Below are 27,128 nucleotides of genomic sequence, written 5' to 3'. Positions count from 1 at the left end.
CCGACACACAGGGCTCCGTGGGCATCGTCCAGAAAGTGACCACGTGCCACGCGCAGGGAGCAGGGGCATTGGGGCAGGACTTCAGGCGGCAGAGCCCTGGGCCCCACTGACCACTGCAGCGGAGGAAGCAGCTGCTGACTGCCGCCTGCTCTGCGCACCCAGGCGAGTCTCCGGGGGGCTCTCAAGGGCCCTCGAGCCCGGCATCCCTGGCCCACATCACCGTCGGCATCCCTGGCGCCCACGGGCCGGGAGAGGCCATGGGATGGAAGCGCCGTGGCAGCAGGAGCTGGGGGACGCCGGGCCCCAGCTGCCCCATCAGCCCGCTGCCCCTGCCTGGGTGCCCTCGCCCTGAACCTCTGCTCCACCCCCGGGGTCCGCCAGGCCTGGCCCCTTCAAGGCCAGGGCAGCCGTGTCTGAACTCTTAGCCCCGAGCCAGGGGCAGGTGGCTCGGAGCACCCCAGGCCTCCACGGCCAGCTCAGCATCCCTGACTACAGCCCCCGCTTCCATGTGATGGAATGTGACAACGCCTGGGTCTGGGGGCTGTGAGCACAGGAGTGCTCAGTGAAGGGGCCCCATGCTCTGCTCTGTGAACAGAGAGGTGCTGCAACCTCGCCAAGGACACATCACTGCAGGCAGGGCCGGCTTCCTTCCGCCCTGGTCCCGCCGCCCGGTGCCCCCACCAGCCCCTGCGTGCTGTTAACAGGACTAGAGGGCTGGGCCCTATTACACGGGGTTCCTATAAATGGCATGAGAAGAATTAATAATGTATTTATAACACACCGTCGTGGTAGCTGGAAATGATCTATAAATGTGCGGTTAATGTTTTATAATGTTTTTGTAACCTGTTATAAATGATAGATGGCAGACTATAGATGCCGGCTCAGATATTCATAATGCATTGTGCGCAGCGCTGGGCTGCTACAGCTCGGGAAAGCCATTAATAATAAAGTGGATGGAAATGTAAAAGTTACCAACATGCCCAGCAAAGCCGTTTATAATGAAATGTAAAATTCGGCTGTTGGAAGCAAACCGTGGGCCCCAGCCAAAGCACCGGCCGGGTTTGCCCGGAGCCCGGGGAAGGAGCGGGTCGTGAATTATTCGTGAGGGGTTCGGACGAGAACGTATACGATCCGTAGCACGTCGTATAAATATGCTATTAATATACCCAATGCAGCGTGCATTATTCATGGGGCCTAATTAATTAATGGGTGGCCCCTTAAAATGGGGTGTCGCAGCTTCCAGCTCCCTCCTGCCTGGGGTGCTGGCATCCACAGCTGCCTGTGTGAGCCACCAGCTGAACTGATGACGGCCTTGGGAACCGGGAGGACGGGATGCCCCCTGGATGCTCTGCTGCGGTCCGTGTGACCCTCTGGGTACCCCTGCAAGTGGCTCTGGTTCCCCTCGGGGTGCTCTGCTCAGCTATTCCCGAAGCACCCGGCGACCACAACCGCAGCTGCCCTCACTCCCATGGGTCAGCCCCGGTGCTGCTGGGGACAAGCCGCCCGCTTTGCTGTGAAGCTCAGGAGGCTCAGACAAGGGGGGTGACGGATGGGGCAAAGCTGTGCAGAGCGCGGCTGCCAGCCCGCGCCCGCCCGCTGGGGTCCGAGCGCGTCTTCCACACAAGCCCGGGCTCCCAGCCGAGACAGCCCTGCCGCGGGGGTCAGCCGGGGAACCCCTGTGCAGTGTGGCCGCTCCCTTGGGCGTCACGCTGCTTGGCAGGGGACGGGGGCTCTGAGAAGTCCTGCAGGAGGGGCCTTGTGGGTGGGTACCTTTCCCTTCTTTCTCCACCTGCCCCTCACTCCCACTCTGGTTTCCTCCCTCTGCCTCAAGGCTCCAGGCACTGCCAGCTCTGCTGAGTCTGGACAGGCACCCCCGGTTTTGTTCCAGCTCAGGCCATCAGCCTTGACCACATCTGTTACTTGCAGTTCAATCTACCAGTTAAAAGGTCTGCAGACCCCACCCCCCCACTCCAGGGTCCCCCGCCGCGAGCCTGCCTATGGGCCCAGCAGGCTTCTGGATGCGAACCTGCTGCCTGTGGCCCGAGTGTCCCTGGTCCCCAGCACTGTGCCTGCCAGCCTTCCTCCCAGGGAGGGCGCCCAGCCTCGCCAAGAGGTCTGGAAAGCAGGAGTGGGGAGGTTGAGACCATCTGGCCTGGAAGTCCTGCCCAGGACCAGGGTGGCCACCAGGGCAGGAGGCCGGCCGGGCTGACCCAGGCTCCCCCGGCCCTCCCCCACGCCAGGGCTGGGGCTCCGAGGTCTCAGCTCTGTCTGCCGACCTGGTGGTCCCCTCTCCCCTCAGAGCCTCATTTTCCTGAGCTGCAGAACAGGTCAGGTCAACCCACTTTGGGTGAGAAAAATGGGTGTGGAAATGCTAGAAAAGGCTGGAGTGGGGCCGGCCTGGCCATCCTGCCTCCCCAATCCCCCCAGCCGCCCCCACAGCTGGGTCCTTCCACCCCTCGGGCGCTCCTCCATCCCTCGGGAGCTCCTCCACCCCTCGGGCACTCCCCTGGCTTCATCCCTGCTGCCGAGCTCCGAGCAGGCCAGTCCCTGTGCCTGGGACACTCCGCCCTTCCTCTGTGAGAAGCCAATTCCCACTTACCCTCAGGTCTCAGTTCTCATGTCCCCTCCGCAAGGAAGCCATCTCCTGCCTCTGGCACCTCGTTCACCATCTAAAGGGACTGTGGGTCCCCTTGGGGCACGGTCACGGGGTCAGTTTTGCCTTTGTCTGTGTTATGTGTATCAGTCAGGTAGGAGTGCTAGCTGCTGTAACAAACACGTCCCAAAGTTCCGGCACCTGGATCCAGCCCACCAGTGTTTCTCACTACCCAGAGGCCAACCTGGTCAGTGATGACCTTCTGCCGGACCTGCACTGTCCAAGCTCCTCCATCGGCAGCCCCGTCATCTGGTAAATTCTCTCTACCCAGCCAGCAGACCATGGAGAAGTCGGAGACAGAGTGCACCCACCGCCTCCGTCGGCCACAACAGTCTCCTGACCTGCGGGGGAGGCTGGAGGCACGGCTCCAGGCAGCGGGAAAGGCAGGAAGAGGCGCGCATCTGAGGGGTGGTGGTGGGCAGGGACGTGGAGAGGTGACTCAGTGAGGGCTGGACGGCCCGTTCTGAAGACAGTGCTTTCCTGTTGAGTGGGGGCGGAGGGGTCGGAGGAGGGGTTTGAGAAGTTGGGAGGCAAGTTCTGGCTCCCACTGTTGTCAAAGACTTTGTACTGAGAAGAGACTGAAGGTGTCACGCCAGGAGCAGAGGCTTGGCTAGGAGATTCCTGGAGAAACCCAGGCTTGCAGCAGCTGGTGGCTGTGGAGGTGGTGGCAACGGTCAGCTTCCGGCTGGACTGGATGTGGGCAGGGGGAAGACAGGAGGCGAGGATCATGCCCAGGCTTGTGGCCCCAGCAGCAGGACCACGGCGGCGGCTGTGGGTGGGGCTGGTTGGGGGCTGGGAGGCTCAGGAGTGGCTGAGTGCAGGGGGCCCTGGGGCAGAGGCTCTAGGCCAGAGGGGCAGGGCGGGTGTGGGAGGGTGGGGCCAGGCAGCAGCAGGAGACGTGATAAGAGGCCGGACTTCACTCAGAGTGCTCCAGGGGCCAAGCAGGGAAGGGCTCCTGCAGCAGGCTTTCTGGAAGGATCCCTAGGCTGTGGGGGAGGGGCGCGAGGTCAGGGGCCAGGTGTCCGTGGCCTGGACGGGAGGGGCCGCGGTGGGAGGTATGGGCAGCCTGGGGGTATCCAAGGCAGAAGGTCGCGCTCTCTGTGAGGTGCTGAAGGGGACACTCCACACATGCTGCCTGCGAGACGCCACTGTCCCCAGAGGCAGCCACGCAGGCAAGGGACAGCTTAAGTTCCTACGAGTCAGCGCTCCGGCCACCTCCCTCTTCCTTCTGAGCCCCCAGCCTCGTCCAGCCCTGTGACCGCCCCTCGTGACCTTGGCCTTCCCCTCCCTCACTGGCTTTTCCAGCTCTAAATTCTGCCCTGGGGTCAGGAAAACCCACTTGGCTCTAGCGCTAAGCACCAGCCCAGCCGAGCTGGCAGGACATCACCCTTTGTCCCCCATCTGGACAACCCCAGCAGGTCAGGGCAGCCGCCACGGGCTCAGGTTACAGGCGCTCCCTGTCTAGTACCTGCTTGCCCCTTATGACGGGAAGCTCACCAGCGCTGGGCCCAGTTGCAGAAAGGAGTTGCCTCTGCGCGGGAAGGCCGTCTCCACTCCTTCTGTGGGCACAGAAGCCTCCCTGTCCCCTTGCTGGGGCTCTATCGGGAAGACACCTTCTTTCTTGCCCGCCGCAGCCTCGTCTGGACAAGCCCTGGGCCCGGCCGGGTGGGCGGGGCCGCCGCCCATGGCTGATGTGTTTCTGGCTGGCGGTCCTCCTGCACACAGACAGGGTTCCCAGAGAACGCGGACCGCCGGGAGCAGCCCCGTAACCGAGGTCCCCACGGGGACCCTTTCCTTAATACCCTGGGGCTCAGACGCTCGTAGCGGAACACTGGGACACTGGCCAGAACACCGAGACCCCCCCAGGGATCTCGGGCAGGGAGACTCCTGGAGGACGTGGCCCCACCAGCAGGGCAGCCGACGACACCGCGCCTCTTCCCCGGCCCCCGCTGCCTCCTCTTTGTGCCCGGTAGGTTCACGGGCCCGCCGGCAAGACAGGCCGGATCGGGAAGTCCTTCCAAAGGCCAGAAATGCGAGGGCCGTTCCTGCTGAGCGCCGGGAGGGCGTGGGGGCCACCGGCCGTCCCGCCTGGCGGCACTCGGGTCAGGCCTCCGTCTCCGTGACTGAAGGGTGCGGGAGGGGGCTGGAAAGGAAGCGTCGAAGCGCCTCCGCCGGACCCCGGGAGGGAGGGGCGAGGGGCGGGGCCTGGGCGGGGCCTGTGGGGGCGGGGCTTGCTCGGGCCGAAGCCTTGCAGGGCCAGGCGGGGGCGGGACCCGGCCGGGCCCGGGGGCGGGGCCTCTCCGGGGGCGGATCCTGACTGGAGGAGTGGGGCCTGGAGGGCGGGACCTGGTGGTAGGGGGCGTGGCTTATCCGGGGGCCGGGCCAGGCGGGCGGGCTCCGGCCGCGCTCCCGCCGGCTTCTCTTCCTCCCGGGGCTCCTCGGCCGCGGCTCCTCGTCCTCCCAGCGCTCGGGATCGGGGTTCTCGTCCGTCCCCCGGGCTCGGGCCGGGCCGCGGCCCCCCGGAAGCGCTGTCCGAGCTCCGGCGCCGGCCGGGCGGACACCGCCGCCCGCATGGCGGCCATCAAGGCTCTGCAGCAGTGGTGCCGGCAGCAGTGCGAGGGCTACCGAGACGTGAGCATCACCGACATGACCACGTCGTTCCGCGACGGCCTGGCCTTCTGCGCCATCCTGCACCGCCACCGGCCGGACCTCATGTGAGTGCGCCGCCGCCCGCGCGCCGCCGAGGAGACCGAGGCGGGGCTGCCCGGGCCGGGCGCGGGGCAGTGGGCTGCGGTCAGGACCCCCGGCCCGGCGGCACGCTCCGCAGGCTGCCCCCCGCGGCCTCAGTTTGCCCGACCACCAAGTGGAGCTGGGCCGGAGCCAGGACCTCCGGCCGCCCCCACCGGCTTAGTAAACCTGTGACTCAGGCCAGCGGCCTGGGCTCTGGCCACAGCCAGCCTTCCTGGCTGGCCTCCCTGGGAAAGGGCCGGCACAGCTGCCCTTCCGGGCCCTCTGAGACCCCCCACTGTCCTGAGACCTAGCCACCAGATCAGGGGCCCTTACTGATCGGACTGACTGCGGGGCACTGCCCCTCCCCGAGCCTGATTAGGCACCTTTAGGAATGCAGCCCAGGGTCACTGCAGGGGAGGGGCCAACAGAGCCGAAGGCTTGAGACCACCCGGGTCCAGGTCCCACTGGCTAGGCCTCAGTACCCTAGGGTGATAGGGCCAGAGACAGGAGCGTTGGGCTGGGGGCAGGTCTGGGGACTAGGTCATGTCCCCCCAGGAGCGTCTCGGAGCCGAGGCTGGGAGGTGGACCCTGCCCTGCTGCCAGGCCTTGTCCCCATTTTGGCCCTTCCATCTGTTACGCACTCAGCAAACACTCTTTGACTGGGACCCAGCTGGCTGGGACAAAGCTCTGTGCCGTGAGGCCCTGGGCCCCCGCATCGTGAGAATTCACAATGAGTAAAGTTCCCCGGGCGGGTGCCTGGGCTGGTCAGACGGAGGCTCGGGAAGGGTGTCCTCAGAAGATGCCTTCAGGGAAAGCAGGGTGTTTCAAAGTTCTCCCGAGAAGTCGTGGGTGGAGCCAGAGAGGGGTGGAGCAGGTTTTCCAGGGAGCCCGCAGGTGGGAGAGGCCCGAGGCTGCACCTCCCACAGCAAGTGCTGCCCTCCGGTCTCAAGGCCCAGGGAGGAGGCATCCTTGCTTGGGACAGAGCAGAACCAGGGTTGGCACGTGCTCCCCCCCACCCCCCCGAACCCAGATGTCCGCTGTACCCCCGGGGACTGTCCCCAGGCCCTCTAGAGGGAAGCTGGTCTTAAGAAAGAGGCCCGCAAGGATTTCCTCCTGCAGCCGGGGGTTGTGAAATGCATGTGTGGAGCCCATGCTCTCTGCCCCCAGCCCCGGCCTGGGGATGCAGCGAGTGTTCCACACTGAACACCTGAAGCTGGGCTTTGAGGGGTGGGCTGGGATCTTGGAGGCTGGGGCAGGCAGGGTCCTGGGGAAGGCTGGCTGGTGACTGAGCCCAGGAAACCTGGAAGGGTCAGCGGGAGGAGTCTGCCACTGGCAACAACACCAGCAGGCGCGGCCTTCTGCCAGCCCTGCAGCCTCAGGACACCACATGGGTGCAACTGGAAATTTGGGGCCTTTCCGAGCCCCAGGAGTACCCAACTGTCCTCAGCTGAGTTGGGGTTGGAGGCCTGTGTGTGTGTGTGTGTGCGTGTGTGTGCGTGTGTGTGCGTGTGCCAGCCTTTCCCGGCATGCACTGCCCACAGGTGAGCACAGGCGTGCACATGTGGGTGTGTCTGCGTCCTGGCGCAAAGCTGGTGTCATACAGCAGTTCCGATAACCGTTATTGAGTGCCTGCTGTATACTCAGCACTGTGTACTGTGCAAGGTGGCCTTGGCCCCTGCCTCAGGCAGGGAGTGATGTCGAGACAGGCACAGGGACAGCAGCTCCAGGAGGTGGTAAGGGTGGGGCAGGGCTGCTGGGGGGGAGGAGGCCTCGCCCTGCGTGCGGGATGGCGAAGCCCCTTCCTGCTGGCTTGGTGCCCGTCACCTGCCCCCGCGGACTTCCAGCTCCAGGGGGTGGGGGGTCCAGGGGGCGGGGGGCGTCCGCTCTATGCATTGCTGTGTCCCAGTGCCTGGGACGGTATCTGGCGCGTGCCGGGAGGTTAGTAGCTAACAGCACGCAGCTGGAGGTCAACAGATGTGGCTGGTGCTTGGGGCCCAGCAGGCGAGACTGTTGCTGCCCGGTGAGGGCTCTGCAGGCGCCTGGGAGGAGCAGATGAGGGCAGAGGCAGCCCATGGCCACAGAGGCAGGGTGGAGGCACGTGGCTGCAGCCGGGGAAGGCCACAGGAGGCCAGACGGTCGCGGAGCTTCCGCAGGGAGCTCAGCCCTGCCGGCACCTTGATGTTGGACTTCCCGTCTCCAGTGTGGAAGGGAGTGAACATCTGTTACTCCCAGCCGCCCCGTCTGCGGATGTTTGTCGTGCAGCCGCGGGTGGTGCATCAGGCTCCTGTGTGTGGCGGGGGCCTGGAAGGGACTCCACAGATACTAAGTGGTGGGATCCCATGAGCATGGGCCCAAGTGCGTCACGGGCCTCTGTCTGTGCCCTAAGCACCCCTCCGCCACCTCTGGCTCTGGCCACGCCTCTGGCCAAGGGGGTGGCCTCCCCAAGAAGCTCCCAGTGGTGCAGGATGGGGAGGAAGCACGTGGGAACTTGGCAGGATGGCTGTCCTCCTGGTCAGACCTGGTTGAGACACCCCCTCCCCCATCCTGTGAAGACCCCCCGGCAGCAGGAAAGTGGACATCCTGTCTCGGCCTCTCCTAGCTTTGCCACCCGGAAGGCCTTCCCTGTATCTCCTCTAAGGCCTTCCTGCCGCCTGTCTGCTCCTGGCGCCCAGCAGAGCAGCGCAGCCCTGGAGGAGCGGGCGCTGAGCCCGCCAGCGGGGCTCCGGCTACCTGCTGCTGGGTCCTCACGGCGGCTCTGCCCAGCAGGACCGGGGGTTCCCGTGTGCCCTGCGCTGGTCTCCCGCAGGCACCCTGGCAGGTGTGCAGGGTGTGCTGCGGGTGGGGAGACAGGCTCACCCTGAGGGCTGTCCCTGCCCCCAGCCTGCCTGCCGAGCCCACCCTGGAGCTGTAGGTTTCACAGGTGGGCCCGGAGGTGCCTGCCTGCAGGGTCTGCTTCCCTAGTGACGCCACACCTGCCCAGCAGCCAGGTGAGCTCAGGAATGGCTCAAAGTAAACATGCCCGTCCCGCCTCCGGGCAGTAAACCTGTGGGGCTGGACCTGGAGGGAAGGCGGGCGGGCGTGGAGCCAGGGCGGGAGCCCTTCCCAGAGGCAGGGCTTCCTTCTCCAGGGCCTTTCGGGGGGGTGGGCCGCTGGAGCCCCTGCCTTGTGGAGCCCTAGAGGGGTCAGGAGGCAGGGAGCAGGGCACCGTGGGGGGTGACCTGACCTTTCCTGCAGCTCCCATCAGGCTGGGCCAGAAGCAGGGGTGGTGGTAGGGGTGCTCCCTGGCTGCTCTGGGAGACTCGCCAGTCATGGGGAGTCAGGAGGCCCAGTCCCAGAGGCCCCCACGCAAGAGCTAATTACTGGGCCAGGGCGGAGGGGCCAGGCCCGGGCATGGGATGGCCTCCCCCGACCCCGCGCCCGTGCTGGCTTTGTGGTCAGCAGGAAGCCACATGGGGACCAGGCCCTGGCTGTGGCCTCAGAGCTGTAGCCCAGCCCTGTTGTCGCCTTCCGGCCGGCTCTCCAAAACACCTGTGGGAAAAGGCTCGGGTCCGAACCCCCGCCTGACTCCCCTGTCAGCCGCTGCAGGAGCCCCAGGCTGACCCCTCTTGGCTGGGCCTGCTCAGGTGGGGGTCGGTCTGCTCCGGCCTGGGGGAGGCCTGCAGCCGGACAGCAAGCAGGGGGGCATCCTGGGGCCAGCCCCGCGCGTGGGGAGCCCTCCCTGCCTCGCCCCGGCTGCCTCTTCGCCCCAGCACCCCAGCTCTGCCCGCCCTCCCCCGGCCTCTTCCGGGGTGTCTGCCTTGGCGTCTCTGGCCCCAGACCAGCTCCCCCCGCCCTGCGCTCCCCTCTGCCCCGCGCTCCCCTCTGCCCCGTGGCCTCTCCTGTCTCCTCCCTCGGTGCTTTGGTGCCTGTGTGTCCCTCCGTCTGTGCCTCAGCCTGTCTGTCCGTCTGTCCCCCTCTCTGCTCCCCTTCCCTGTGGGATTAACCCCAGATGTGCTGGAGGCACCTGGAAAAAAAGGCTCTGCTTCTGGCATTCCCCACCCCCAGCCCCAGCCCCAGAGCCCACCCCCACACAGCTGCTTTCAGTTCCAGGAAATAAACAGTGTGAGGTCAGCCCTCCAGGAATTTGGAAGGGGGACACACTCCCAAGAGCCCCCGGGGCGTTGGAGGTCAGCAGCCCTGCTCAGCTGTGGCCGCGGGGGGCAGGGGCTGTGCGTGCCCGGGCACTGTGCCAGGCTGGGCGCCGGCCAGGGCAGGGCACGCAGACCCAGTGAGTTCATTCATTCAGCCAGCGTTGCAGCAGTGAACAGATGCCACAGGGGCCCCTCACTCAGCGAGCACTGCACAGAGGGGCTGTCAGCAGCGTTTGTGGAGCACCAGCTGTGTGCTGACCCCAGGCAGGTGCCTTGGAGCCGTAACAGAACATCCATGATTTTATCGTTACTATGGTTATTTTATTTTTGGCCACAACAAGTGGCTTGTGGTATCTGATTTCCCCAACCAGGGATCAAACCCGTGCCCCACCCCCAGAGGGGAAGCACAGAGTCCTAAGCAGTGCGCCGATGGGAAAGTCCGGGAACATGTCTGATTTACCTGGGCGGGGGGGTGCTCCGGGTCCCGCCCACAGGTGTGCAGGTTCTGACCCCTCGAGGCCTTGAACTGAAACACGAGCTGGTGACGGGCCTCCCTGAGTCAGACCAAGGGATCAGCCCGCAGGGCCTGCTGGGCAAGGTCCTGCAAACGGGCAGCTGAGGTACAGAAGAAAGCCGTCCCACCGGCCTGTCCAGGAGCCCCGGGCGGGTGTCCGCGAGGCTGGTTCCCTCTGGGCCTCCGCCCCAGACACGCGGATGCGGTCTGCTCTGCGAGCCTCCACTCTGGGCCTCTCTTCGTCCACGTTTCCCGTTTAGAAGGACGCCAGGCGTTTGGGGCTAGGGCCCCCGCTGACTTAGCTTGATTCTCTCTGTGAAGTCCCTGCTTCCCATCAGGGTCATGTCCTGAGGTCGTGGGGGTTAGGGCTCCAAACAGCCCCTGGGGGGGAATAATTCAGCCCATCCCACCAGCGATTCGCCTGCTGGAAGAAGGCTGGTGGCCTGGGGCGGGCGCTCCTTGGTGCTCTCTGAAAGGGTTTGCAAGGCCACTCTGACTCTGGCGTTTCTGCCACCCCGCTGGACCAGGGCGATGCCGGCCGAACCCCCTGCTGAGGGGGCCATGAGCTCAGGCTCCGGGAGAAGGCGCGCTCTGGATGCAGGGAACAGCATGGGCCGAGGCCCGGAGGCAGGAGACAGGGAGTTTGGAGAGAGCCTGGTCTGGGCGGGGCATGGTCTGTGGGACTGGCCAGGGTGGTCCGGCCCAGCCAGGGAGCCTGGGAGGCAGCTTGGCTTTGGTGCTGAGGGTGGTGGCCTGGAATTTGAGTGGAAGGGCGATTCTGCACCCTCTGGCTGGCACACCTTGAGCCTGCTCAGTGGGGCTGGCCCCGAGTCGTGGGTGCCCCAACTTGCCCTGGGTTCTGAGACGCTCACTCTGGGTCTGCAGGCGGACAGGGTCCTGTGGGCAGCTGGCTGCCCCCCACCTCGCAGGACAGAGCCGCTGCAGCCCCCCGGGTGGACCGAGGCCCACACAGGGGGCAGAGGGCTTCCTTCTTCTGCTTGTTTGGAGACAAAACAGACCTTGTTATCCTGCCCTGCGGCACCGAGCATCTTGCTGAGGACGTGGCCAGTTTGGTCAGTGACCCAGGGCAGGTCTGGAGAAGAGATTGGGCTTTCAAAGGGGTGGCTGGGGGCAGCGGCCGGGAGGGGGACTCCTGAGCCCCCAGATGCTGAGGTCAGAAGGGCCAGCCTGGCCGGGAGCCCAGCCAGTCCTCCGGCCACGGACTGCGGGGGAGGGGGGGCCAGGCCGCCATGCCCCGCTTCCTGCCCTGCCGTCATTTGTCCCCGCAGACAGGTCTGCCAGCCGCCCTATCCCCGGCACAAAGCACTTCTGTTCTCCTGGGTGGTCTCACATCTGGGACTGGTTACCTGCGAGGTGGGGGTCCAGGCACAGACCGGAGGGTCCCGAGGAGCCGGGCAGGGCAGTGGAAGCCCGGAAGCCCGTGGCCACACCCCTCGACGTGGGGCCCAGGGCCGGCCTCAGTTTCCTCATCTGTGTACCAGGCCTCCCCAGGATGTCAGGGGTCAGGGGGTCAGTGCACAGTCAGGGCTGGGAGCCAGGGTCTCCCTGGCCAGGTGGCTGCAGGGTCTCCTCTCTGTTTGTGACCTCCCCAGCTTCGAGGTGGCCGTGAGCAGCTAAGGTCGCCCTCTTAGGCGGGGCCCCAAGAGAAGAGGGCCCTGCCCGGGTCAGGCAGCTCTGGGGTGCAGCCCTCAGCTCTCTCCTGTGCCCCAAGGCTTCCAGAGCAGTTCACCTCAAAGTGGCGAGGCTGCCGCCCAGCACATGGACAGCCAGACAGACTCGTATGTGACCAGGCCACCCGTAGGCGTCGGGCCACCCAGCTGAGCGTCCAGGCCTGGGCCAGCTGCCTACTGGGGCCCAGCTGTGTCTTCAGCTTGGACTGTCGTCCAAGAGGTGCCGTGCGGTACTGCGCGGAGTCCTAGGCCCGGCCTGGAGCTGGCACAATGCTTCTCCCCTTCTGGAGTGATCTCTGTGCTCCGGCCTCTCCAGGCCAGGCCTGGGGCCCCTGCACACTGGTGGCAAAGTGCGGGGTCGCAGTGGGCGTGGGGGCTCTCTGACATTCTCAGCCTGGAGGGTCTGCCCACTTAGGAGGACGGCTGGGCAACCTCAAATGCCAGAACTCTGGGGCCTCGACCCTGCTCTGGCCCTGTCGTCCTGCTGTGTGGCCTCGGGCACTTACGGAGCCTCTCTCCCACGTCCCTGTCTGTGAGCGGGGCGGTGTTTGTGTGGAGCCGAGGACAGCAGCGCTCACGGGCGGCGCTGGATTCATACAGGGAGCGAGAGGAGCCCGGAGCTGGCGCGGGGCCCGGCCTGCCCTGACCACCGGGCTGTGCGCACCTCCGTCCGTGGAGCTACTCGCTCTGGGACGCTGCCTCTTGGGAACCCCCAGCTCCCTGCCAGGGGGCCGCCCTCCCTGAGTGGGGCCCTGGCCAGGCTGATCACTCTGCCGCCCGGGGCCTGCTTCTAGCCACACCTAACGGGCGGCGCGGTGATCGGGCGCGGCCTCCACAGGGCGAGAGGTCATGGTTGCAGCTGGGGGCCCGTGTGGGCCGCGGAGCCCAGGTCAGTGCAGGTGCTGGACGGCCTCCCGGGCCAGAGCCCTGCCCTCCTCGCGGTCGCCATGTGACCCGCTTCCTTCCCTGCCCCCACCCCGGCCTCAGTTTCCCCTTCCCCCAAGCCCTTCTGGCTCCTCCTTTCTTGGACCCTGAGCTACTTTGAACACCAGTGCTCTTATTTTCCAGAAACTTCGATGCTCTCAGGAAGGAAAACATTTACGAGAACAACAAGCTGGTGAGTGCCCACTCATGCCTCCCCGGCCCGTGTCCCAGGGACCCTCTTGGGGCAACGTCCCCAGGGGTTGCTTCAGAGTGGCTGCTGCCCGCAGGCGGTCAGGGGAAGGGCCAGCCCGTGCGGGGCGACCCCGGCTCCCAGAGCTGCCCCTGATCTTGCAGCCAGGCCCTCCCAGTCCCTCTTCCCGGACCCTCCTTCCCACCCGTGGCAGAGCAGGGGGAGTGGGTGGGACGGGGTCCCCGGGGGTCCTGGGATGGGCCTGCTCCCAGGCTAACAGCATCAACTGCTGCCTGGCCCTCCCACCACGGACCAGCCTCAGCGTCTCTGCTGATCAGCGAGCTCCTGACCGCCCGCTGACGCCCGTGCTCACGGCGCTCCCTTGCGGGCCCGGCCCGGGTGCAGCCGCCGCGCGGCGCGAGCAATGGGAATTTAAACGTAACTTAATCGAGATGAAATGAAATGGCATTTTCAGTTCTTTAGTGGCACTGACCACGTTTCAGACCCTCCCCAGCCACAGGTGCACGGCTTGGAATGGGACACGCGCACTGTGACAGGGTGGTTAGACCACCTGACCACGGAGGGCGTGTGTGCGGGTGCCGCAGGGAACAGGTGCAGGTGCAAGGTGTGGTGAGGGGACGGGGGTGCCTCCCTGGATGAGGCCGGGACGGGGGCTGCGGAGGTGAGGCTCCGGGGCTGGAGGGCGCCCTGCCTGTGGGAGACAGCAGGCGGGGTCGGCAGGGACGGAGGGGGAGGCTGGAGCAGAGGGAGGAGCCTGGCGCGGCCAGCAGCCCCGGGGTGTGGGGAGAACCTGGCTTCTTCTCTGAAGGCTGTTGTGCTGGGAGCGGCCCCTGGTGCCACAGGGTCAGTGCAGGGCAGGGGGCAGCCGAGGAGCCAGATCCCGCCTGTGTTTTGAAGGAGTTAGGGAGGCTTCTGTATCTGGCGTGGAGGGGCCGTCACTGCTGGGGGGCTGCAGGTCTGCGGGCCCAGGAGCCTGCTGGATGCACAGAGATTGGGGGAGTCGTGGTAGTTCAGAGGAGGAGAGGAGTGCGGGCAGGAGGAGCCCCGAGGCAGGGCGGGGAGACGCACAGGCCGCGGCCAGTGGGGAGCCCCTCCTGCCGGTGCCCTTCCCGCTGCCCCCGGCTTTGGCTCCTAAGACACAGGTCCTGGTTGGCCTGGGGAGGGCTTCTCCCATGGAGAAAGCTGCCCCCTGACCTGTAAGGCCTGTGTCAGCCAGGGGCACACAGACTCGGGGGTGGGGAACCGTTGAGGGGCGTCCACGGTGACGGGCTGGAGTCCCTGAGGATCAGGGCCCGGACCAGCCCCCGGCTCCTTCAATCTTGTCATCGGGGTGTGATGCTCATTGTACGGACGGGTAAACTGAGGCCAGGGAGCCCACCCAGGCTGAGCAGACCACAAACCAGAACCTGGCCTTTCTGGGCTCCAGGCGGCTCTGCTGCCGCGGGCCCGTCCCCCTCCTCTGGGGGTAGCTGGTGGTCTGGCCAGGGAAGGGCGGGGTCTCCTGGGCGCCCTGCTGAGCACCGCCCTCCCTCAGGCCTTCCGCGTGGCGGAGGAGCAGCTGGGCATCCCGGCCCTGCTGGACGCCGAGGACATGGTGGCTCTGAAGGTCCCCGACCGGCTGAGCATCCTGACCTACGTGTCCCAGTACTACAACTACTTCCGGAGGGGCGCCCCGGGTGAGCGCCCACCCCGCCCAGGCCCCCGCGGCCCCTCCCTGTCCGCCGGCAGACGCGCCCAGCTCCCCCGTGCCCCTCCGGGCCGGGCTCTGTGCCCACAGCTCTCGCCTCGGGCGGCATGGCCGGACCCACTAGGCTCTCAGGCCTGACACAGAGGCCCCCCGTTGGGTGCTGACAGTCAGCTGGCCCTGGCAGGGGCGGCTGGGAGCAGGCTGGGCAGGGGAGGGGCTGGCGGGGGAGACACCACTCCAGCTGCTTTGTGCAGCAGCCCCCCCCACCTCCCACCACGCCTCGCCTCACCCTGCTCAGAAATCCCCGGATCACTCTGGGCTCAGGGCCAGCCTGCCCTAGAGCCCCACTTGGTGGGGGAACAGAAAGTCCCTATTCCCTGCCCGCAGAGCAGGGCTCTCTGGGATGGGAAAGGATGGGGGGGATGGGACTGGGGGGAGGGCAGGGGATGGGGGAGGGGAGTCCAGGCCCTGTTTCGAGTAGAAGTGGTTGGGGCCACGTCCCCCCCCGCCCCTGCCCACACCCCCCACCCCGGCTCCCACGCTGGCACTGGCACCTCCAGGTAACCCACACTGGATGGGGAGAGGGAGGCTGGACTCTCGGAGCCAGCATGTGGGGCCTGGGCCCTGACCCCGCGTCTCATGCCAGCTGAGCGCACGGCCGGTGTCAAAAGGCCGCCGTCCGATGCCAGTGAGGAGCCATCTGGAAAGAAGGCCCCGTCCCAACTCACACCCAGCCCAGCCCGGGGACAGCCACTGTCTCCAGTCAGCACAAACCGCACGGTCCAGCGGAGGGATGGGGGCACGGAGGGTCCCCCGCAGAAGGCTGTAAGTGCCCAGCCTCTCGCTGTGGTTCGCGGGTTCTCCGTCCGCTTTCCCCGAGCAGGGCTCTGGGCCCTGAGTGTGCCCAGGATGGGGAGGCCCCTCAGGACTCAGACGTGGCCCCAGCTGCCCCCTAGACTGGCCCCCCGAGCTCCTTCAATGCTGTGTGATGGTGGGGGTGTGATGCCCACCGCACAGAGGGGTACTTGGAGGCCAGGGAGGCCCTGCAGGCCCGGCAGGCGGCAAGCAGCTGCTTCACCTCAGCCCCTCCCCCGCCCGGTGGGCCCGGAGGACGCGCAGTGTGTCTTTTGCTCCCAGGCCAGCCCTGCAAGATGAGGTGGGCACCGGACGGGGTGTGGTGGTCACTCCAGGCTTCCCCGCCTGGGGCGCTGGAATTGGGCTGCATTTCTGCACCTTGGGGTGGGGGCAGGAGGTGTTGGAACCTGTCCTGGTCCTCGGGGCCCCCAGCATCAGCCCCCAGCCTCCCTCCCCTTGGGCCAGGCTGGAGACCCTGAACCGAGTCCAGGCGTGAGCCTCCTCCCGGGCCTCGGTCGGTAAACTGGGATCTTCCCGCCCCTGGACAGCTGGGCGGGCTGGGTGTGGGGGGTGGCGCAGGCAGCTCAGCGGCGCCCACCCCCCAGGGCCAGGCGGCGGGGGGCTCCCTCAGCAGCAGCTGCGGCGTCTGTGGGCAGCACGTGCACCTCATGCAGCGCCACCTGGCGGACGGGAGGCTGTACCACCGCGGCTGCTTCAGGTGGGCGTGTGCGCATGTGTGCGCGCCCCTGTGTGCGTGCACGCGCGTGTGCGTCTGTGTGCGTGCTGATGGGTATGGGCCCTTCCCAGGGTGTCTGCACCCCTAATGAGGGCCTTGGGCGAGACGGCCTCACAATGATTGGGGGATGGGGTGTTTGTTGAGTGACTCGCCAGCCACACGAGGGGACACGGGACGCACATGCGTGTGCTCCGGGAGGAAGGAATGAACACGCCTGTGGCTGCAGCCTTCCCCGCCCCCCCAGGTGTAAGCAGTGCCCCAGCACGCTGTACTCGGGGGCCTGCAGGGCCACAGGAGAGCCCGGCGTCTTCGCCTGCTCCAGCCATCACCCCGAAACCACCTCTGCCAGCCCCACGTTGCCCAGCTTGGCCTCCAAGCGGCCTGGGGCCATGTCCGGGGACTCGGAGACCCCTGGAGGCCTGAGGAAGACGCCGGAGGCGAGCGGACAGAGAGACGCGGGGCCAAAGGCCAGGCCGCCCGGCTGGGACCCCGCAGCAGGCAGCGCGTCTGCCAGAGGTTCCGCTCCAGCTTCAGCCGACCCACCAGCCCCCGTTTCATCCCGAGTCTCCGTGGGGAGCCCAGCTGCGCCCAGGCTCATGGCGGGCCCCGCAGGGGGTGAAGCCAGAACTCATGTGACCAGCAGCTCCCTGACGGTATGGCCGTCGCCAGCCGGCAGACCCCGGCCCACCGGGACCCCGTGTGCCCCGGACCCTTGCCCAGCCACACCGCAAGGCTGGGCCACAGCCCGAGTCACAGCCCCCCAGACCAAACTCAGTTCTAGGCCGGCATCTCCAGTGCCAGGAAGCACCCCGGCCTGGACCCCGTCATCCTCTAAGACCCAGCAGGCTCGGGAGCGGTTCTTCCAGACCCCCGGAGCTGCCCCCAGCCCTGGCCCGCCCGCTGCAGATGCGCCCTCCATGGACGGCCGCAGGGAGCAGGCGCTGAGCTTCCTCCGCAAGGCCCTCCCGGAGCTCGGGGCGCCCGGCAGGTGGGTGCAGGAGGGGCCTGGGGCCCGGTGGGGTCGGGGCAGCTGGGGAGGCGCTCGGGGCTTCGGACCTGCCTGGCGTGTGGCACCGGGGCTGCCCATCCCCGGCCTGTTTCCCAACTGGGGGGTGTGGGGACTGAGGAGGGCCTGGTGGCCTTAGGCGGGGGCCACGGCTGGCCCTGTACAGCCAGTCGTGTGTGTGCAGGGGGGCTGCCCACGCTCAGTCCACATGAGGACGCCATGCACAGATGAGGGGCCAGGGCCACGGGTGGTCTGAGCGTCAGCGGGGCTGAGCATGGCCCAGTGTCTTTAGCGCGCGGGACCTAGGCCTGCGGGGTTGTGGGTAGAGGCGGGTCTCCGCGCTTGCATCCTGGGGCTGCTGGACAAGCGGGGCCCGGGTGGCTACAACTGCAGGCGTTGTTCCTTCACAGAGCTGGAGGCCCCGGGAACGAGCGCCAGAGGTGGGCAGGGCCGCACCCCAACGCAGGCTTGCGGGGGCTCTCGCCTCGTCTGGCTCTTGGGGGCACCCGTGGCCCCGGCTCGTCTCTGCTGTCTTCACGGGCTCCTGTCTGTCCATCTGTCCTCTCCTCCTCTCCTTTCCCTCTTGTCTTTGATGTCAGGGCTCCCCCCCCCCGTCCAGGATGAGCAAGTCGTAGCTTGATCTCACCTGCAAAGAGCCTGTTTCCAAATAAGGTCATGCCCTGAGCCCCTGGAGGGATGAGGGGGGTCCCCGTGGCACCAGTACACACTGGAGGGTCCACGCCAGGCCGGTGACAAGGCTGCAGCCACTGCACAGAGCTGTCCCTCCCATCGGGGGCGCTCCTGGCTCGGAGCTCTTGGGGGCCGAGGCCACGTGAGCGCCCCCGGGGTGCGGAGCTCTCGGGGGTCGAGGCCGCGTGAGCGCCCCCGGGGTGCTCCCTGTGGGGAGCCCAGTCTGGGGGGACCGGGGGAGAGAACTTGTTTGCCTGAGGGGCCCAGGGCCCCACTTCCTGCGCGAGTGCGCCGCCAGGGACGCAGTGGCTGTGGGCGGGCCTCGTGCATGTCACTCAGGACGGAGCGTAGACTCTGCCCTGCAGTCCGGCTGCTCCGGGTGGGCCGGAGGGCCAAGGAGGGAGGTCTGGGTGCTGCCCACGCCCTGCGTGTGGTGCCTCGGGGGGTGTTCAGTGCCAGCCAACCCCAGAGCTCACAGGAGGGAGTGCCAAGGCCAGACGCGATGCCCACACCTGCGGCAGCCCTCAGGAGGGTGGGCCTTGGGAAGCGTCTCAGGGAGATGAGGGGCTGCCTACTGCTTGGGGGTTGAGGGGGCTCCCACCCCTGCTGACACCCGTGCCCCCCCACAGGGCCCCCACTGCCGCCTCCCCTGCTCCCAGCTCCCATCCCAGATCTGGGGGGCCTGGAGCCAGTCCACCAGCCAGGGCATCACAGCCGGCGTCCCCACAGACCCTCAGCTCCCCTACGAGGACGGGGCCTCCCCCGGCCCCGGGTGTGGGCAGCGCCTCATGGGCATCCCAGGAGGCCAAGAAGGGCCCAGCTGCCTCCTCAGGGGCCGTCGGGGCCGGTGCTGGCTCCAGGCTGAAGCCAGAGGCCCCGCTGGCCAAGGGTAAGAGCCCCCAGTGTGGGCAGGGTGCGGGCCGGGCTGTGGGGGTGGCGGGGTCCCCGGGGTCCTCGCGCCCAGCCTGCCGCCGTGTTGTGGCCGCTGTTCCCAGCCCGTGGTCCTGGGGCCAGTCTCGGGCTGTCACCTGCTGGCCCAGCCCCACAGCCCCGCCGCCCCGTAGTGACGGCGCCCTGCCAGGGTCCCCCTCCCGGGGGGTGTGCACCCCCGGTCCATCCCCCTCCCGGGGGTGTGCACCCCCGGTCCGTGCGTCCCTCGTCACTGCCCGGAACTGGCCTCGGGGCCTGCTGTCCGAAGGCCCTGATGCCCCGACTGCCCTGGCCTTGTGCTCCAGGACTGCACACTCGGCTTTTTCTTGGCACTGGGGCTGCCCCTGAGGGCACCCGTGGGGTCACTGGGCGGCTCAGAGGACGCAGGATCCAAAGCATTCTTCCCACTCTTTCGTGGTTGAGTTCCCGGCCGGAAGGCCACTCTGCCCGGAGCCAAGGAGGCCTGCAGTCACCCCACACCCGCACGGAGTCCCCGGGGCTCACGCACCCTGTTTGGCAGCAGGAGAAGCGGGCGGGGACCCCCCGGGCACACAGCACAGGGGGGCGTCCTTCCCAGGAGCTCCCACAGGGAGCGCCCCTTCCCAGGGGCCAGGCTGGCCGTGGGAGCGCCCGAAGTGGGGGTGGTGGGAGGAGCAGGAAGGGCGGCCTTTCCCAGCAGACCGCTTGCTCCCACCCAGGCCCGGGCACCAGCCCCCAGGGTAGCCCGGAGGACCAGCCGGCGGGGTGGAGGGCCCGCCTGAAGCCCGTGGAGAAGAGCCCCGCGGACAGGTGTGTGCGGCGGGCCCCCGGGGCGCCGAGCCTCCCCCGCCTGCGGCCAGGGTGGGCACCGGGCAGGCACCCAGCAGGCGCTTCTCAGGCTGGCCACATGGCAGCCCGTGCGGGTCAGCTGTGGAAGCAGGAGCCTGCCGGGACAGGCCATGTGCCCTCGGGCCACTGGACTCGGGGGGTCAGGCGGCTCCAGGGAGGGTCCACGCGGACCGTCGGATCCTCACTGAACCAGCCTGGAGGCCCCGGGGAATGAGAGCACCCGAGGTGCGTCCCCCCAGGGCTGACCTGGGACCCCCACTCACTGCAGGCTTGGCAGAGAGAGGGGCGGGGAGGGAGAGGGCCGCTGCAGGTCTGCAGTGCGGGGCGGCCTCCCTGTGAGCCGCAGGGGACCCGTCCTCATACACGCTCCGGGCACCTGAGCACACGCTTGCACCTGAGCACCCGTGTCTGTGCTCCAGGTGAGACCGTCAGGGCCGAGAGCAGCACGCGTACCCCAGGCTGGTCGGCACAGGGTGCGGGGAGGCCTGTCTCCCTCCGCTGACCTCCCGCCTCTCTGCCCAGGGTCCCGGAGCCAAAGGAACCTCAGGTCCTGGGAGAGCCGAGGGCAGGTGACACAGCTGGGAAGGCATCCGGGAGCTCCAAGGGGGGCATCCGGATCACGCTGACCTCTGTGCGGGTGGACAGGACGCCGGGCGCGGCCAGCCCCGGGGCCAGCCTCCCAGGTACTGCCGGCCAGAGGCCCTCAACCCTCCTCCGCAGGCAGCCCTGGTCTAGCGGGCCCTTTCCTCAGGGGCAGAGCAGCCGGTGGTCCAGGCGGGCGGGCATGCGTGTGTGAGGCGTGACTGCGCGTGTCTGCTCCCAGCCACGTTCTGCCGCCCCAAGCAGGTCCCCTGTGCCCTCAAGGGCCAGCCTTCTGTCCCCTTCCCCTCCTGTGGACGTGGCCAGCCGGGCAGACGCGGATCGTGGCCTGACACCCGTGTGGGCGCCCCTCCAAGGGGGCCCAGCTCAGGAAGGCAGGAGGGGGAGGGCCTGGGCCTACTGGCCTGACACTTGGCTCGTCCCCACCGCGGGCAGCCGCGTCTGCGCCCGCATCCCCTCTCAGGAAGCTGGCCGTCCCAGCCAGCCTGGATGTTTCTGGTGACTGGCTGCAGCTTGAACCGTCGAGGAAGGAAGGCCCTGCCCAGAGCCAGAAGGAGGAGGAGAAAGGTCCTCCGCAAGGCAAACCAGGTGAGTCCAGGGCATACCACGTTCCTGCTTGGGGCCCTTTGGAGAACATGCCCCCTGGGGCTTTGGAGGATGCGTAAGAGCTCATGAAGCCTAGAATGGAGGAAGACAAGCCTCCAGTGCCAGCAGAGGCGAGCACAGCTGGACGTGCCCGGGCTCTGTGTGTCTGAGGTGGGGCTGGAGGTCTGGAGGGTCTCCCACGTGAAGGGGCAGCAGGACGGGATCGAGGCCCCGCCTGCCTCCTGAAGGCTGAGTCACCCTGGCAGCCACGGGGCCTCTGCTCCCGGCGTCTTGTGGGAAGGGTGGCTGGGGTGCTGGCAGGGCGTCCTTGCTGCCGACCTGGAGGAGGGCAGGGCCCGGATGAGCACGGGGTCTCCTGGGATGTGTCTGCCAGCTCGCGCTCTTCGGGCACCAGCAGGGGCTGCTGGGCATGGCAGGCATACCAGGCTGCCAGGGTGTCCCGGGGGGCAGGGCTGGGTGGCCCCCACTGCAGACTGCGTCTGGGTCACGCTGGGCCTGGTGCCTGAAGAGGCTTGTGCTGCCCCTGCCCCAGGGAGGCCGCCAGGCCCCGCCGGTGTAGCCGCTCTGCCTGCCAAGTCGGCAACCTCGCCAGTCACGGTGAGTGGGCTGGGGTAGGGGTGGGTGAGAAGCTCAGCCCCGGGGCCCGTGGCCGCCCCCGCCTCTCACCACCTGCCCATCCCCAGCTACACCCCGACTACATGCCGCCCGAGATCCGGTGGCAAGTGCAGGACATTGAGAGGCAGCTGGACGCCCTGGAGCTCCGGGGCGTGGAGCTGGAGAAGCGCCTGCGAGCGGCCGAGGGGGGTGAGCGCCCCCCACACCCCGCGTCGGGCCCCCTTCTCCCTCACCACCCAGCACCCTGACCTGGCCTTGACCAGCGTGGCCCTGGGCCCCTTGGCCCGCCCACGCCCAGCCCACTGCTCTCCGTAGATGACTCGGAGGATGCCCTCATGGTGGACTGGTTCCGGCTCGTCCACGAAAAGCAGCTGCTGTTGAGGCTGGAGTCGGAACTGATGTACAAGTGAGTGTCTGGCCGTGGCCCCCTGGAGGGGCCTTCTCCGTGCCCGTACACGGGCGTCCACACAGGTGTGCTCGTGGGTGTGCTCACAGGTGTGCTTGTGGGTGTGCTCACGTGCGCTTGCGGGCATGCTCGTGGGCGTGCTCACAGGCGGCTGGCTCACAGCCACGCCCCCTCTGCAGGGCCAGGGACCAGCGCCTGGAGGAGCGGCAGCTGGACCTCGAGGGGGAGCTGCGCCGGCTGATGGCCAAGCCGGGTGCGTCCAGCCAGTGGCGCGGGGCGGGGCTGCGGGGCTCAGGGGCGGGCTTCCCCGGGCCCCCGGCTGGCTGCCTGGCTGAGACCCTCAGCCTCTCTCTGCTTGGGTTTCATTCCTGGAAAGTGGGGGTGATTCTAGCACCCTCTCCTTCAGTGGTGGTGAGGGTTGTACAGGGCGTGCCGGGAGCAGCTGACGAGTCTGTTGGCGTCGTGGTTCCCGCGGCTGAGTGCTGGGCTGGGGCTCGGGTCCTGGCAGGCCCGCCCCCCCCCCCTTGCCATAGTGCTGCGAGCCCACCGTGTCTGGGACAGGCGGGCGGGCGGTGTTGTGTGCGTGGCTGACAGCCGGGAGGGGCCTGTAGCGCCCGCCTCCCGTTCAGGCGCTGTTCACTCACGACCCGGGGACCCCCCTTCTCCACTGGGGGAGGAGCCTGACCCTTGGGGAATGGGGACACCGCGTCCCTGAGCAGCGTGGGGACAACAGGGCTCCGCTGACGCCAGCTGTCTCCGCAGAGGGTCTGAAGTCCCCCCAGGACCGCCAGCGGGAGCAGGACCTGCTGGACCAGTACGTGGACACGGTCAACAACCGCAGCGACATCATCGACTTCCTGGATGAGGACCGGCTTAGGTGAGGGGGCCCAGGGGGGTCCAGGTGAGGAGGTTCCTGTGGTGGGGAGTCCAGGTGTAGGGGGTCCGGGTGAGGGGGGCTCAGGACCTCCCCTTCCGATCAGCCGGAGGAGACCCACCCTGTGCATTTCGCAGGGGGGGCTCGAGGCGGAGGGTGGGCCCTGCCAGGCAGCCCGGCTCCCAGGGTCTCCCCTAGTGAAGCCCCTGGTGCACCCCGGCCCTTCCGGTCCCGGGTCACTGTCCCGGGTCCTGCCGGGCCGAGAGGCGGGGACTTGCGCAGGGCAGGAGAGGGTGGTTCCGTGGTGTGGTCCGCGGGCAGGCGGTGTGAGGTCGGGCGGTGTGAGGGCGCCGCACCCCCGCCGCCGCGTGCCCTCACGGCCACTCCGTTTCAGGGAGCAGGAGGAGGACGAGGTGCTGCGGAGCATGATCCAGAAGCTGGGTGACCGGGGGCTCCGGCGCAGGGGGCGGGGCCTGGGGCGGAGTGGGGCCTGTGGGGCGGGGGCGGGGCCTGGGGAGGGGGCGGGGCCTGGGGAGGGGTTGGGGGGCCTGTTGGGGGAGGGGCGGGGCCGGGGCCGGGGCCTGTTGGGGGAGGGGCGGGGCCGGGGCCTGTTGGGGGAGGGGCGGGGCCGGGGCCGGGCCGGCCTGCAGCGCCGCAGAGGCGTGGGGTCAGGAAGGCTCACCGTGAGGGAGTGAGTACCCGGGGCTTGAGGGGCCCTGTGGTCGGGGCGAGGGGAGGCCTCGTCCCCCAGACAAGCCCAGCCCGGCGGGTGCTCTCCAGGCAGGCGGTCGGCGCGACCCCTGAGGAGGGCGGCGGGTGGGCTCTGCTGGGACCCGGGAGGCCCCGCGGGTGGGAGGCCGTGGGGAGCCGGCCTCCAGGTGGGCGAGCGAGGCCCCTGTGTCCGCCCCCAGACCTGCAGAGGAGCGGCGAGGAGCATAGGAAGAAGCCCCGGTTCCGCTTGTCCAGCATCTGGTCCCCCAGGAGCCGGAGCAGGACCCCCGAGTAGCCGCCTGGCGGCGCTGCAGAACCCTCGTCTGCGGGCGGGGTGGGACCCACGCTGCCCCACTGCGGGGTTGGGGCGCCTCAATAAAGAAACGGACGCGTGGCCTGGGCTCCGTGTCCCGTCCGGCCCCGAGCTCCTGGCAGCCCAGAGGTCTCAGCCACCTTCCACCTCTGCCGCCGTGTGGACCGGCCTGTGGCCTCGGGCGCTTGCAGCCTCTCTGGCCCTGCTGGCTGCTTCCTGGCCTGGCCGCCGTGTGGACCAGCCTGTGGCCTCGGGCGCTTGCAGCCTCTCTGGCCCTGCTGGCTGCTTCCTGGCCTGGCCGCCGTGTGGACCGGCCTGTGGCCCCGGGCGCTTGCAGCCTCTCTGGCCCTGCTGGCTGCTTCCTGGCCTGGCCACGCGGCCAGGCTAGATGTGAGCCTTCAGGAGCCAGGGCAGGGCGGGATCTCTGCAAACCGCACCAGGTGCTGGCCCCCACCCCCCTGTGGGGGTCCCTGTCTAGACTGTGACTTTGACCTTTGAGGTGAAGGCCGACTGGGCCCCTGTGGGTGGTGTTCCTGGCGTCCAGCAAGGGAGCCGGGCGCCGCCCTGCCCGACGCTGGGTGAGGGGGCCACGGTCCCGCAGGGCAGGCCTGAGGGAGCAGAGCTTCCTGGCGGCCCAGACCTGCGTCCTCAGCGGCTCCAGCCCGGGCCCCTGGACTGCAGTCACACTCCCAGGGCTCAGCCTCCCAGCCTGGTGTCTTCCTGTGGGGTCTGCAGCCACCGAGGAGCCCACCTTGATGGTCCCGCCCCAGGGACCCTCGGCAACAGCAAAGCACTGACACCCCCCCGCCTGGCGACAGGCGGCATCAGGACCCCGTGGGTGCCCGTGGGGGTGGGAGCCCCTGACTGAGTGTGCTGGGCCCACCGGCCCTCAGCTCTCTGTCCTCACGGGCCGTGGGGGTCTCCGCTGAGGTCTGGGGACCCGCAGTCAGGTGGGGGGCTGGTCCCCGGCTGTGCTGCTCAGCCATGTGGCCTTAGGCCAGGGCCCTGCCCTCCCTGAGCCTCTGGTAGCGATGGGCTGCGTGTTCCCGGTGAGGTTGATGGGGTCACGGGGCTGAGCCTGGCCCAGCAGTGGGTGGAGGGGCTCAGAGACCTCCTGCCACCCCCTGGATCACAGCCAGATCCCGCTGGAGGGCGGGGTGACAGGGGGCTATGGACAGCCCTGGGCGGTCAGTGGGGCCTGGGCCCTGCAGGGACTCGGCCAGGTAGGGCAGCCTGACGTCCTTCTGCAGGCGCTGGGCACGGTGGTGGCTCTGACCAGAGGCCCGGGGCCCTCGCGTGTTAGGAGGAGGATGGGGAAGGGGCCTGGGGCTGTCAGCCTGACCCTCCCTGAGCTCCAGCCCCCACACCATCCTCCCACGTGGGCCCCTGCGGCAGTGCAGCCTCTTCAACACCAGGGGGAGGCAGAGGGCCACTCAGCAGAGCCGATAGCTGCATTTTACTGACAAGGAGACGGGGGCTCAGAGCGGTGCGGCCAGCCCCCCAGAGTCACACAGCAAGCTAGGTGTGGCCTGGGGCTGGAACCTGCGGCCCGGCTCCAGCACCCCTGTGGCAGTGCCCTCCACGTGGCCCGGGAGCCCGGGTGGGCAGGTGCACAGGGCATCTCGAGATGGGGTGGGAAGGATTCCTCCCGGTGTGTGTGAGGTTGTCCAGCCTGTTAGGGGATGGCCTTGGTGGGGACACACACCTCAGGGGCACCCCCCTGGGGAGAGAGGGCTGCCCTCCATCCTTGGGGCCCTGGAGGGCCCCCTGAGGGTGCTGGGGGGCTCAAGGTAGCAGAGCCCCTGCTGGCGGTCACACCCCAGGGTCTGAGCTGCTGGCAGGCTGTGCTTGCTGTCCACCCGGGGGCCGGCGCCCGGTCATGGCAGGTCAAGCATGGCGGTGTCCTTGGGGGCCGAGGAGTTGCCAGGTCATACAACATGCATTCCATCGGGGGCAGGGCAGGAGGGGATGCAGGGACCACCCTCGAGGCATGTAGGTGGGGCCCGGCTTCACTGCGGCCCCCAGCTTGGAGGAGAATCAGGTGGCGCTCCCATTGCAGGGGCCCCCACGGCTGCGAGGGGCCCGCAGCCCAGATGGGAGTGGGCACGGCAGAGCGCAGTGGGCTTGAGACCCACCTGTGCATCCAGGAGGCGCTCAGTGCGGCCTTTCCCTTCCCAGACGTGGCCCGGAGGAGCCGTGCTGCCGTTGTTGGACACGGTGGTGGGCTGTGTGTTTGGAGAGGGCTGTTCTCCTGGGGCCCACACACGGGCCTGGGGCCTCACCGGCAGACTTTCAGGGCAGAGGCGAACCTTGGACCAAGGCCTGGCTGTGTGGAGGGTCCGGGGTGTGAGGGGAGCCTAGGGTGGGGAGTGGGCCGGCATGGCTGCGGGAGGAACGGGGAGGTGACCCAGCAGGGCTCCTGTCTGCCGGGCCCCGCGCCCACTGGGAGCCTCCCGCCCGGCCTCCTCCCCTTGCTGCCGCCGGAGCCTCCACTGCCCCAGCCTCCCCGCCCCGGGCAAATGTGTGGCAAGCCCTGACCACCCCTCACCTGGAGCCCCGCCCTCCACAAGCCTGGCTCCAAGACAGGGCTGTCCTTGAAGAGGCTCCCTGAGCCCCTGGCTGCCCACCACCCGGGCCCATGTGGGGCCCTTGGAGGTCACCCTGGTTTAGGCATTTTGTCTCGAGGGCATTCCATGTCCTCGAGTCAGGGAGCTGGGCCGTGTCCCAAACCCAGGACCATGCCTGGCACGCAAATGAGCCGAGCACATGTGGGGTGAGTGAGTGAGTGAGGCCCGCCTCGGGATGTGACTCTGGCCCACTCACCGCCCTTCCTGGGCCTGAGCTTTCTCACCCAGCGAGGGGCTCGGGATGCTGCTGGGGGTCCCCCGGCCTCCGGACAGGGCCAGCCTGAGCCCCGGGGTGGCTCAGAACTGCCTTGGGGACGGGGGCACTGCCCAGGGCTGGAGAGCTACATGGGCTCAGGTGGGCAGAGCGCCCACGGGGTGGGTGGCCCCTCCTACCCTGCTCGGACTTGACGGAGCCGGGGAGGGGTCAAGGCCTTGGGGTTTCTGGGCTATCTCAGGGCTGGTGGCCCCACCTCTTGGGCCCAGAGGGCGCTCAGCCTGGGGAGCCCCAGGCCCCCTGGAGTGTCAGAGAGAGGTTCTCCCTCTGGGGACCCCCTCCCAGCACAGCCCGTGGGCAGGAGTTGCGGACAAGCACGCACACGAGGCCCCAGTAGCTGTAAACAGCGGCGACCTCAGCGGGGCCCCGCGGCCTCCTTCACCCCCGCAACCTCCACTGGCTGGTCTGGCCCTTTCCACAGATGACCCGGGCTCCCTGCGCCCACCCCCCAGCCATCTCCACTCCCACCCTAGAGGGGGGAAGGGCCCCCCTGGGTCAGAGGCAGGAGGAGGAGGGG

General features: G+C 68.2%; 1 protein-coding gene across 1 annotated transcript; it reads left to right on the top strand.

Moving 5' to 3' along the window:
* The first annotated feature begins 5,224 nt into the window (after positions 1 to 5,224).
* MICALL2 (MICAL like 2) lies at positions 5,225 to 23,692 on the top strand. The gene is made up of 18 exons (XM_068968755.1): positions 5,225 to 5,367; positions 12,787 to 12,835; positions 14,388 to 14,529; positions 15,187 to 15,365; positions 16,001 to 16,113; positions 16,376 to 17,119; positions 18,457 to 18,740; positions 19,456 to 19,546; positions 20,108 to 20,268; positions 20,621 to 20,773; positions 21,324 to 21,388; positions 21,475 to 21,595; positions 21,722 to 21,812; positions 21,992 to 22,065; positions 22,575 to 22,689; positions 23,081 to 23,127; positions 23,424 to 23,428; positions 23,621 to 23,692. Exons 1-18 carry the CDS (start codon positions 5,225 to 5,227, stop codon positions 23,690 to 23,692), a joined length of 2,649 nt encoding a protein of 882 aa, XP_068824856.1.
* Positions 23,693 to 27,128: the final 3,436 nt, after the last annotated feature.

This window comes from Capricornis sumatraensis, chromosome 3, assembly GCF_032405125.1.
Source record: "Capricornis sumatraensis isolate serow.1 chromosome 3, serow.2, whole genome shotgun sequence".
Lineage (NCBI taxonomy): Eukaryota > Metazoa > Chordata > Mammalia > Artiodactyla > Bovidae > Capricornis > Capricornis sumatraensis.
Note: the sequence above shows the minus strand (reverse complement) of the source record. Positions and strands in the feature narration are given on the sequence as shown.

What these genes read in the sequence shown, in the direction of transcription:
- MICALL2 (XM_068968755.1), top strand. Translation starts at nt 5,225, where the DNA reads ATGGCGGCCATCAAGGCTCTGCAGCAGTGGTGCCGGCAGCAGTGCGAG. An exon ending in CTTCCGGAGGGGCGCCCCGG is followed by an intron (nt 14,530 to 15,186) that starts GTGAGCGCCCAC and finishes GTCTCATGCCAG; the next exon opens with CTGAGCGCACGGCCGGTGTC. An exon ending in GAGAAGAGCCCCGCGGACAG is followed by an intron (nt 19,547 to 20,107) that starts GTGTGTGCGGCG and finishes CTCTCTGCCCAG; the next exon opens with GGTCCCGGAGCCAAAGGAAC.